Source organism: Brachyhypopomus gauderio, chromosome 21 (assembly GCF_052324685.1).
Source record: "Brachyhypopomus gauderio isolate BG-103 chromosome 21, BGAUD_0.2, whole genome shotgun sequence".
NCBI classification, from domain to species: Eukaryota; Metazoa; Chordata; class Actinopteri; order Gymnotiformes; family Hypopomidae; genus Brachyhypopomus; species Brachyhypopomus gauderio.
The window spans coordinates 3,090,381-3,102,667 of NC_135231.1; the positions used below are offsets into that span (position 1 = coordinate 3,090,381).

A 12,287-nucleotide genomic window follows, 5' to 3' on the forward strand; every position below is an offset into this window, starting at 1 on the left:
CTTCCTGCTATCACCTGTCATATAGGGCTAGAAACATCATTGTGTTGTGTTGTAGCAGCACATATGTGCGCACAGACACATGTATGCACGCACACACACACACACACACACACCCACAAACACATCCTTTAGACCTCCTCCCTCTGGGGGCACCTCTGTTTTTTTTGTGATATTGTTGCTGCTGTGAGTCGGTTTAGCCCTGACAGAAAGCACGGTGCTGAACTAGCTCGTGCACGCTGGAGAAGGGAAAAAAGCGAAACTCCACATTTAGCACTCCCTCAGTTGCTCGTCGGGAGCAAAGTTTCGAGATCATGCACCCGAGGTACAAAAAGCCTTCATGCCATTTTGATGAGAGAAACTTGTAATTGTTTGGGTTACCATTTAGATGTTTTGCTATCTGACTGGATAACTTTCTAGTCAGACCCATAATTAGTCATAAATAATAAGTCAGTCCTGGTTGTCTGCATATTTCAGCAAGGAAGGGATACAGAGTGTGTTAAGTATTGATGAAATGCTGAACATTGTTGATGGCTGTTTGGCTAATGGGTGACTAGGTCTTCTTGCCCTTTCTGGAAAGCTCTACTCTGAGAGAGTTGAACACACACCTGTTTGAATTGAACCCGGGCATGTGGAATGACACGTACTCGGGGCTGACTGGTCACTCCGGAGGGTCACCTCCCCCCCGCCAGGGATGTGGGCGCACATACTCAAACACTCACTCAGCCTCTACGCTGTATCCCTTTACCCCCTGTGGGACGCCTGTTTTTCATCTCAGTGCTTCCACACATTTAGACGAGAGTTTCAAAGCATATAAAGCTGTCGACAGCTTCCCTAAAAAGTTTTGCTCTTGATGAGTGATCTTCATGCTAGAGCTTCTGCTGGAGCACTAGGACACATCTGGCTTTTAAATGAGTATGAAGCAAACATCAACTTGTCGTTTGTTTGACCGTTAATTGCCAGTTTGCTAATTACCAAAAGAACTTTTCACATTTTTCAAGTCACAGCTCAGATGCTTGATAGAGGAGAAATGGTTATATACCCAGTGACCTGAACGATTTAAAATCTTTTGCTATTTAGACATTCGGCTATGTCCTGATGTGACGTATTTTGGTACTGGTCACATTCTTGTGTATCTGACAGTACAGACATTAATTATTACCTTCTTCCTTCATTAGACAATGCAGTGTATAGGGTGACTTGTGTCTGAAGGTGTGTATTGAATTTAATGGCCTGCTTACATATTCCTTTTCTTTTCTTTATTTTTAAATTTCTGTTGGTTTGTGTCTGCCTAACCGGTTATTGCAGTGCATTTTATTCTAACTGAATTTTGCAGAAGGCAGAGTTCATGTCTGACACCTAAAGCTGGGTTCCTGGCATTCAGGATGCACTGTCCAGACAATTAAGCTGCCAAAACTTCTTAATTAAAATAGATCAGCCAGTTGTCTTTTAAGAAGAAATCAACTCCGAGAAACAATATTCCCCTGTCCTCTCTCTCTTTCTCTCCTTTCTCTCGCCCCCCCCCCCACTCTCTCTCTCCTTTGTCTTATTCTCACTTTTTTCCACTCTCATTTGGCATAATTAAATCTTGGCATTTCTTTGTGAATAGAGCAGACCTGTTAACATTATCCATCCAAACCCAGATAATGAGGTTTTATTGATTAAAAATTCTCTATGTGCTGTTAATGGGCTACTTGGGTTGCTGTTTCACCAACAAAGCATGGGGAATGATTTCAGCTGTGTGGTTAATCACATTATCCATGAAGAGGATTCATTGGATTGTTTTGTGGACATTTACAAATTTTGTCCTGCTTTTCTAATAGGATAGTGGCCTAATAAGTCTGCATTTCTGAACTAGACTTCCTCAGGCACATCCATGCCTACACAAGCACTTATATTACATCGTGTATTTGTGTGCACGGGTTTTCAGATTTGTAACATTTGTAAATAAGCCTTAGTGGGTAAAACTACTTAGAGTGTGCCTCTTTCACACTCTTCACACAGGTGCATGTAGACGAAACCCATAAACCCAACAAATGCCCTTTTATTCATCTGTGCTGCTTTCTCCTTAGGAAAGACAATGTTCTTCTGAATTCAAAATCCTAGTCACATGACCTCTCATCTGTCTTGTATGTTTTCCACCCTCCCCCCCACAGAGAAGCAGGTGGAGGTACACCGCCTGAGGGGAGGCAGATCGCAGGGACGTAGACACACTGACTCTGCTGAGGAGACTGGGGGGTGGAGAGGCCAGATTGCCACTCCTCATAAACCTTGTGGGGGTTTTATGGAGGTGTGGAGGGTGGGAGGGGTATCTGGAGATGGGACGGAGGTGACATGTGTTTTAATTTGCTTGGAAGGTACCACTACAGAGGGGTGTGGGGGGTTTGGGGTGTATGGGAGAGCTCAGAGTGGCTGTGCGTGCTTATAATGATGCAGATCCTTCCAAAGGTTAATGTGTCCTAATTAGTTATATTATTTAGAAAACAGAGAAGACACCGGGGCTCTTTGGCGTACGGCATCCCACGGTGGGAAATTAGGGATTGCTGCTTTGTTTTCTTAATCAGATCATGCTCCTCTACATCCAACCCCTCTACATCCATCAAGACCCACCCCCAGTCTGCATCCCTTATCCAAACATATGAATATTTATGAAAAGTCTTACCTCCTCCTCTCTCTCGCTCACTCTCTCTCTGTCTTTCTCTCTCCATCTCTCTCTCTCTCTCTCTCTCTCTCTCTCTCTCTCTCACACACACACATCTTCATCTGCTTACTCTGTATAATAACATTTTCATTATTATGTCATATCTGTCATTTGGTGTAACTGAACAAAATGCTTATGAACAGAGACCAGAGGGATCCTAGCATACACCCTTGCTGCCTCCCTCAAGAGTGGGGGGGAGGAGCAAAGGATTAGGCAGCGTTCCCGGCCAGCTCATAACTCAGAGGAGCCCAGGCTGGCGGGGAGGTGATGGAGGATGGCTGGCGTGATGAGGAGTCCAGCTGAGAGGAGCGTCACTCCGGGCAGAGTTAGCGGTGCATCCTGCGTCCATGTGGCACTTCTGCTACCAGTTAGAACTGTGGGACAGTTGAAATGAATGGTGTCCATGAATGTGGGTTTGTGGAGGATTGTAATTGCAGCAAATCTGTTTCTATTGCACCATGGCAAACGAAGAAAAATAAAAGAAGCAGTTCATGAAATATTTGAGCGTAACATATTTCCCCACAATTCACAAATCCCTGAAAGATCAGATGTTATGTTGCTTTGCAATGACCCTGGAGTAGTCCAGCCGAGCTCTGTAGGGCCAGCGGGCAGGGGGAAGCAGTCACCTGACATTTTATCACCTCTCACCTGCTGACCTCTTATCAGTTTGGAGACCTGTTTCGCATCCTCAACAAATGCATATTTTAAGCAAGTTGGACGTTTGGACGTCTGGACGTCGGCTGTACTGTCCTGGGTCTTTGATGGTGCACATGTCTGGATCACTTGAGCAGTTGCAGCTCTCACACAGTCCCCCCCCCACCCCTCTCCACCTTCTCTCCTCTTTAAAGGTCACATTAGCAGGAGGTTTTAATGGCCTTTCCTCAGACTGCTCTGCCCTGATTGGCTCCCACCCCTCACTGTGAGGGCTTCGCCTGCTGCTGACAGGCGGCACTGTTGATTACCTTGGAAAACTTTTTTACTGCTGGAAGCTAAAGCTAAAGGATGCAGGTTTGGAGGGTAAAAACGAGAGAAGGGAGACCCAGCAACGCACCACAAGCGTGAGATTGCCAGACAAAGCACCTGGTGAACGTGAACGTTCAGTGAGGGAGAATATTCTGGAAACATTCCAGAGTTGAGAACATTTTGTTGTTTGGACTTGGTGCTGTTTGGTCGTGTTTGCTTGGCGTACAGCCGTAGTGGCTCCGTTGAATAACTAAAAGGTGATCGAAGGCTCAGTGATCCAAACATGTGAAACAGGATTTGTTTTGGCACATCGGAGACTCTTGTGAAGAGAAAGGTCAGACATTACCTCACAAATTAGGAGATTTTAACGTTGTATTTTAGTTGGGTCAAGACCCAGGTTTTTAACCATTATGACTTCCCTCTCTAATGGGCCCTAATGGATTGTGGTCAGCTAAGCTTAGAGCAGTTTGACAGCTTGTGGTCATTGGGGATCACTGAATCAGGCCAGCATAACATTAAGGCCTAATTCACCACAAGATTACTCAGAAGAAGGTTGTTGGATGTCTCTGTTGATTTTGAGCATAGACACAGACCAGTAAAGCCCAACCCTGTGTCAGACAGTAGCATTATTACCCCCCAGATCGATACACAGAATGCGAAGGCCACCATGAGCCGAACAAGACTAGAGGAACCCTTGATGGAGTGGTGGCATCCTAATCTCTGGAGCCCTACCTGTGCCAGTCTCTCTCTCTCTCTTTCTTTCACTCTCAATCTCTCTCGCCCCCTCTCTCTCACACACACACACTGTCTCTCACACTCACTCTGTCCCTCTCTACCTCTCTCACTGTCTCACACTCTGTCTGCATCTCTCTCACTCTGCCTCTGTGTGTGTGTCTCCCTCTTTCTCACCGTCTCTGACTCTCTGTCAGTGCTGCACACCCACCCTGCCTCTGCACAGTGTGGCAGAAAGAAACTGTTCGTAGGTTTGAATTATTGATTGCAGCGTGTAATTCAGCATCGGAGCCAGGAGCTATTAGAGGCTGAGGGTCCCCAGCTGTCCTCGGTTTCCCCTGTCCAGGACCAGTTATGAATGTGGCCCCAAAAGTACCTCACCCCGTAAGCGCTTTCCAAGGCACACTGTCCGCAGGGACATTACAACGGTAACCCCCCCAATGCTCACCCCCACCCTGAATTGTGGAGTAATGCATGCAACATAAAGGGGGTGCACGTCTCCTGTGTAGACGGGGGATCCTGGTACAGGAAGTGCATTAACTTGGGTCAGGAGAGAGAGGGTGGGAGACAGGAAGTAGAATAGTTTATGTTTGTCTTTCCTATGAGCTACGGACTGCTCAGCTGTAAAGCAACACTGGGACGCCGCTCTCCTTCAGTGTCATAAATCCATAAGAAAGCCCAAAAAAGAGAAAGCCCCATTGAGAAGTGTTTGATGGGGGGGGGGGGGGGGGGGGGGGGGGTTGATGCTGGGGGGTGTTGATGCTGGAAGGCCCTCGGCGTCCTGCTGAGCGGCGTGACGCAGAGCGGGAGTTATTATTCCAGCTTGTTCGGGTCATTATCGATTTTGGCCTGATGACCTCAAGGTCACCTGCTTACTGAATCCAGACTGCTCTCTGGCATGCACTAGGTTAGTCTCAGCTATGTCTCAGTTGTGGTCTCAACATTCATACTGGCCCGTTTCCTGTGGCTCCATTCATTCTCTGCCTGATATGACACCATTTCCATTTTGTGCCTGCAAGCTGTTAAGGTTTAATATCTTTGCTGTAAAATTCTACATTAATGAGGCCCCTTCCTCTCTCTCTTTGCCCTCTGTGTGATGTAGAGTTGGTGTGTTTGAAATCATAGATATAGCTAGTTTTTTGTTGGGACCAATTGTTCTCATGATGATAAAGAAAATGCTTGGCTGATCCCAGAAGAGAAAATATAAGTGTTTGTTTTCTCTCTTTTTTTTGCCTTTTGCGTTTTTCATTGGGCTTTTATTTGAAAAGAGAAAAACACCCTGGGTATTTTTTGTCAGGTTCTGAAGTTGGACATTAACATTGCTATTTAGCAACCACAGTATGCAAGTCATAGGAAGTCCCCAGAAAAATGGTTGTGCAATGCTGTGCGTGTGTGTGTGTGTGTGTGTGTGTGTGTGTGTGTGTGTGTGTGTGTGTGTGTGTGTGTGTGTGTGTGTGTGTGTGTGCGTGCATGTTTCTGTGACATGTACTTGTTATGCACCCTGAGTTCATGGTGCATTGATTTTGCAATAGCTGTGTGTTCATGTACTCCATCGAACATTCTATGGAATTTGCTGAAAATTAGCAACAGTGTGACAGCGTGAAAGTCGACATCTAACCCTGTGGCAGCGTATTGAACCACGCTGTCCCTGCAGCAAACATTTAACCATAGTCAATACTCCTTTATTTTACGAGCTGGGCTGCAGTCAACCGGTTAATGAATGGCTCTGATTAGCCTGTATCTGAAGCAGCTAATAGCTTCGTATGACAAACCAAGACAGAGTACAGTGGTTTTAGCACGAGGGATGCTGTTGAGATACTTATTATATATGACACTTATTATAAATGGATAATAAAACCACAGCAGTAGCTGATTCTTTGGTCAGGAGACACCTCAGTGCTTTTCTGAGGTTATATAGCTAGCAGCTTATCGTTTCTGGGGTTTCCATCACCCCTTTCACATTCAGTAATTTTTCAGCACCTTTCCATAGGCTCACGACTGTGAGGGTTTCCCGTGCCCATTCCTGATCCCAGCCCGGTTATGTCAGCTCCGTTGAGAGTCCGTCTCTGAGCTCTGCAGCTGATGGTCTAATTGACAGTGCGGAGGCAAGATCTACTAGAGAAACGGGTGTGAAACAGCTACTAGTCCCCATAGTGATGAAATCAGAAGTAACGTATACTGACAATGTGGATCAATGGAGACAACTGCTGCATATCGGTGTCACTCCGAGGAAACCGAATCATCGTTTGGAAAGCTTTGCTGCCAGACTACAACGCACCCCCATCAGTTATTCTGAGATGATCTCATGAACAAAAGAGCAAACATGAGGGACAAACAAACACCTCGTCTCCGCGTTGTTGCTCTAAGAGAATCGTGCATGACTGCGCGTGTGACGTGTGGTGAGCTATGCGCTTGTGTGCTGGGCGTGTGGGTGTGGCCTGCAGTCGGCATCCTGATGTTCACTTCCGACTGAAGAAGGACAGGAGAGAGGGAGAGTAGAAAGACTTAAGTGGAGGAACAGGAGAGAGAGTAGAGAGACTAAATGGACGAAACGGTCCTGGAAACAGTGAATGTTGATCTTGTGTTTTGGTGTGTGTGTGTGTGTGTGTGTGTAGTTAGGCCAAGGTCATGTCTTTATCAGTGAGGACTGGATGGAATGAAGAGGGTGTGAACCCTCACTGGACTCGTGGGCTGCAGGAAAAATGGAGGGAGAGGTTGAGGGAGAGATGGAGGGAGAGATGGAGGGAGAGATTGAGGGAGAGATGGAGTGATGGCTGGGTGACTGTACGGGTCATGATCAGGAAGCCTCACCCTATCTGTCAGCAGGAGAGAACTGTCATAGGGGAGTGTGTGTGTGTGTGTGTGTGTGTGTGTGTGTGTGTGTGTGTGTGTGTGTGTGTGTACACATGTTTGTTGATCCTCTAGATCTGAGGCTGAGAGAACTCAACAGCTTCTAAGTCAGAAAGGCAGTGAAGACACGAATAGTGGGCATGTCTAAATGCATTTCGAGGCAATAGAAATGACATTCGTGCTGCTCATTGCTCACAGGAAAGGTGGAGTCTGTGGGCTATTGGGTGGAGATCAGCCCCGAGCACCCTGCACTTTCACTTCCATCTTCGTTCACCTCTAACTCCATGAGGCTTGTAATGTTTTTTACCAGCCTGACGTACCAACATCGTTGGTCTTCTGTGGGAGTCACGTTGGCGTCCATGATGATGCCCTCCCCCGCCTGCAGCCTCCGTCAGTCGGTGACGCCGTCCACATGGCTGTTTATTTACATTCTGTCCTTTTGTTACACACGCGTGTCTATTTTGTTTCTGTGCCCCCCCCCCCCCCCCCCCCCCCCCCCACTCAGGTGGTGTGTGTCTTGGCTCATTGTCCGCACCACATTCACATTGTCCCTTATTCCGTCTCTTGGTGTGTATGTTCGTTTCATTACACGCCGTCCTTTGGTGTGTATCTGTGCTGGTTTATTCTAGGCACTCTGAAAGTGTCCTGCTGCATTACCGTCAACTGTCTTTTGTCTTGTAAAGACTGAGGGAATTCCTGTGGTAGGAAAAGATTCCGTGAAGCCTCACTTATGTGTTCATTCATTCACACAAAAGGTTCATGTATTTTTTAGTTCTCAGGGCCTTTCCATGGACTTGTTATATAGCCACATACCGCTACTCCGTCTCCTGAGTCTAATGTTAGCCTTAAGCAATCGGAAAGAAATCTTTGGGTTCTTGGAGACTTTAAAATAAACATGGCATTCGTGAGGACCAGATGAACGACTCCACAAGGTCAGAATCAGACTTCTCTGACCATTTCTGAATGGTCGCTTGGTTACAACAAAGAGAGCAGAGTCCGTTATCGGGGGCGAATCCCATTTAGCTCAGCTGATACAATTTTCCTTAGTAGCGCTCCCTCTGACGCTTGTTTCTGCCGTCCTGCATCGTAACCTTAGTATCCCACGTGTTGATACGGGGCTGCGGCTTTCGGCCGTGGCGATCAGCGGAAGGAGATAAGTACGAAGGGCGAGGACACCCAACTTGATCAGTCTTATGACGGCAATCAATCAGGGACAGAAAGGTGCATTAACCATTCAGCATTGCCATGCAGTGGAGGATAATCTAGGGGAAATGAGTGATTTAGAAGCAGGAGTGAATTTGATCAGCTGGAGATAGAACTACTCTGCCAGGAAACTATAATCTATCACTCCGCTGCGTCTGAAAGCACTCAGCTATCTCTGCATGTGTTAATGAGTCCCTCAGGTATTAGGGCGCGTGTGGGTGTGTGCGCATGCGTTGCGTAGGGGAGGGAGGATTAGATGGAGAGAATGGAGGTCTCCGCGGTCTTGATCATTTTGCCGTTCCAGCTGTGTGTGAAGTGCGTGACACTTTCACATGCTGTTCTTGTCTCTCAGCCTCGGCCCGAGAGACGCCGTGTGTCGTGCTGGACCTCAAGACCCTCCGCACAGACGCCGGTGATTAGGAAAAGTTTGTTCTCAGCAGAACTTGCAGGTATTGGAGAGCTCTTGTGTTTTGTTGTGTATCCGTGCAACGGAACCAACAGTGACTTACAGAAAATGATCAACAGAAAAAAAAAAGACAGAAAATGATCAACACTGGAAACATGACCACAAGTTTTTTTTCTTTTAATATCTCCAAATGTGTCTGTGTATGTAGTCCTGTCTGTTGCCTCCTTTTGGTAACGGGCAGAATGCAGTACATGTGGAATGAGGAGGGAGTGTCAGTCATCCAGGGACAGTCCAGATTCTCATTTGCTATGAGACATCACACCTGAAAGGTCGTGATGTATAAGGAACGAGAGAAGTATACAGTCTATGGGTTTAGAAATCATAGGCAGTTATGCTGACGCAGACGGGTCGTCTCTCCCTCTGCTCCTCTGTGCCCACCTGTGCAGTCTGGCTTCACGTTTTCATGTCTCAGTCATCAAGTGGTGATATCTGGGTGAACTACTCAAGTTCTGGGTGAAGACACACACACACACACACACATCATTGAACCCCGCACAACTCCACACGCTCTGATCCACATACACCTAAGCTATGTAGAATTCCTAATGCTGGCGTGTAAAATTTCAGCACCTGACAAAGTCCCACTGGCCAATTTACAGATATGGCCAACCGGTGCATTTCCCTGTGCCTGAGCGTAGTGATGTCGAGCCATTTACGGCTCTATTATTGCTCGCTGGCGGGTGTTATCCCATTACGGGATATTACGGCATATCTCCCGTTCGTCCTAGCTTCAGTAAGAGGGCCATTAGCGAGTAAGTACTATCGTCAGTCAGCGGTCTACGGCGTTTGATTGCTCTCGCGCTCATCTAAGTGCCCGGAGACGCTGGAGCTCGGTCCTAAACACAGGCGTGTTTAAGCGCCGCACTGCCGTCTCCAAGAGTGATTCATCGGTAGGATTGTCGCGCTCGGCTTTCCCCGGACAGGCTTGCTCACGACTACGTTAGCTTGCGGGCTGTCCCTTGGCCTTGCGGGCTGTCCCTTGGCCTAGCGGGCAGTCCCATGGCCTTGCGGGCTGTCCCTTGGCCTAGCGGGCAGTCCCATGGCCTTGCGGGCTGTCCCTTGGCTTTGCGGGCTGTCCCTTGGCTTTGCGGGCAGTCCCTTGGCTTTACGGGCTGTCCCTTGGCCTTGCGGGCTGTCCCTTGGCCTTGTGGGCAGTCCCTTGGCTTTACAGGCTGTCCCTTGGCCTTGCGGGCTTCCGTGTGTGCATGCCCGCAGGTCTTGGGTTCAGGTTTCCCTGTCTTAAAACTGCAGAGATTTACAGGTTCCCCTGCCAAGATTAATTGTTGATCTGATGTCACGAGAGGACAGAGCTCCTGTGTATTGCATAGAAAGTAAAAACTCTCGCCCTAGTTATTTGTCAGCCCGGTTCCATTGTGGGGTGACAGCTGGAGCGGTCACGCGGTGTGACTGATTGGGCCGCATGGATGGAGATTAATCTTCCTAATGACTTTCACAGTGCTCGTCCGACCTGTGTGTATGTGTGTGTGGGAATGTAGTGTGTATGTGTGTGTGTATGTATAGTCTGTAGGCCAAGCTTATCTTCAGACCTGAGTTAGTGGTATCTCTGCAAACCTTGTGTGTGTTTCTGGGTCAGAGAAACTTTATCTTCCACTCTGCTTTATGGACGATCCAGACAAGGTCTGCACCCTTTATCTTTCCTCTGCTTCCATTGTCAGGTCAGCTAGTTTAGCCCTGTCCTCCTCTGCTCCTCCTGCTCCTCTCTCCTATCTGCTCCTCCCACTCCCTTTTATCTTTAAGCCGACATTGGGTCAACTGGGACGGAGGATCCCTCGCTACCCTTCCTAGGCTCTCCGGTCCAATCAAGCCCAGATGCTAAGTCGCAGCATGTCACATGGCGTGGCCGGGTTAGGATGCAGCACGCCCAAGGTGCTGGGACCAGAAGCTCTGTCCTGATTGGTTCGGGTTTGTTCAGGCGGCTTGTATGAGGACAGGTCTCCAATTGCACTGGTTCTTTTAATGAACCACGATTTGAGGGACTGTATATGGATGTATTGGGCATACATGTCCTGAGGTTGTGTGGCTCTTAGAGCGTGAAGTTGTGATTTCAGTGTTTGGATTGGCTGTTACAACTGAAGGCAGCTATGAAGGCAATCACCGGTCTCGAGACCAATTGCCTGTAACTGATGTCAGAGATAATCAACTTGGTTGGTTTTCGCTATTCAGCCTGTTGTCAGTCTGTTTTCTGTTTGTACTACTAGTGAGCTAATGAAAGTGGCTCTTGGTAAATCCTGTGCTGGTTCTCCACGCGTTATCAAGATGTATTTGATCAGGTATCAATCAAAGTGACTCTTTTTATTAGCCTGTGCTGTCCATAACATTAATATATCTATTAATGCCTGTTCAGCCTGTTAGCGTCTCCTCCAGACACACCCACCACCCGCCCCCACCCGAACAGCCAAACATCCATCATCCCTCAGCATGCAGCCGTCACCCCCGTCTCTCCCTCGGTTGCCCGGCACATGCTTGCTCCTCATTATGCCGCCCTCTCTCACGGCTCCCGCAGGAGAAGCAGCGCAGGAGGAGGAGGAGGAGGGAGGTATATGCCGCTCTTGGTTCGGGTACAAAGGGCCACCATGTTAATCGAGTTCTATGCAAATGTAGTCTCGCACGATGGAAGGCGAAAATTGCCTGGCGCCCCAGTAGGATGCTACTGATGTGGTGCAAACAGGTGAAATTTCACAGGCTGGGTTTCCTTTTTTTCCCTTTATTCCAGTGCTGATTCCTCCAGCAACAAGAAAGCCACTGCAATAAAAGGACGTGCTTGTTCGCTTGGAGTTGCTTGTTTAAAAGTGCCCTATTGAATAAAGTTGGTTAGTTTGTATGGCGTTTGATGTTTCAACCCCCTTGTGTCACCTGTCCCATGCTCAGAAGCTGTGCCCTGTGACTATCATTTGTTTGGAGAACATAAGAAGGTCTTACTCCATGGTCCGGTGGTCCAACCTGTCCCTTTGGAGTGCTGGGCTGCAGGACAACAGACCAGAGCCCAAAGAAACTGGGCAGTGCCAAGACAGCATGCTGCTCAGTCTAAGTGTCTCTCGTGTTATTCCCTAGATGGTGGCTCTGGAGAGGCAGGTGTTTGATTTCCTGGGTTACCAGTGGGCTCCTATCTTGGCCAACTTCTTCCACATCATCGTCGTCATCCTGGGCCTTTTCGGGACCATCCAGTACCGACCACGCTACATTGTGGTGGTGAGTAGCCATTTCTATATTTTTCTTGTTGTTGATTTTGACCACTGCATTAGCTGTAGCTCTTTTGGTTAATGACTTTCCTGTACCTACGAGGGATGATTTCATGCTGTGAAGTGTTTTCTAAAGTGAAGCATGTTCTCATGTTCATTTTAAATCTACTAGATG

The 12,287-nt window shown here is 47.7% G+C and overlaps 1 protein-coding gene across 4 annotated transcripts in view; it reads left to right on the top strand.

The window, feature by feature from the left end:
• Positions 1-12,287, top strand: part of nkain4 (sodium/potassium transporting ATPase interacting 4) — a 46,441-nt gene that overhangs the window by 1,114 nt on the left and 33,040 nt on the right. For all 4 annotated transcript variants that reach the window (XM_076984319.1, XM_076984318.1, XM_076984320.1 and 1 more), the window contains exon 2: positions 11,985-12,122. In XM_076984319.1, the coding sequence (XP_076840434.1) occupies positions 11,985-12,122 (138 nt within the window). The remainder of the gene's footprint in view (positions 1-11,984; positions 12,123-12,287) is intronic.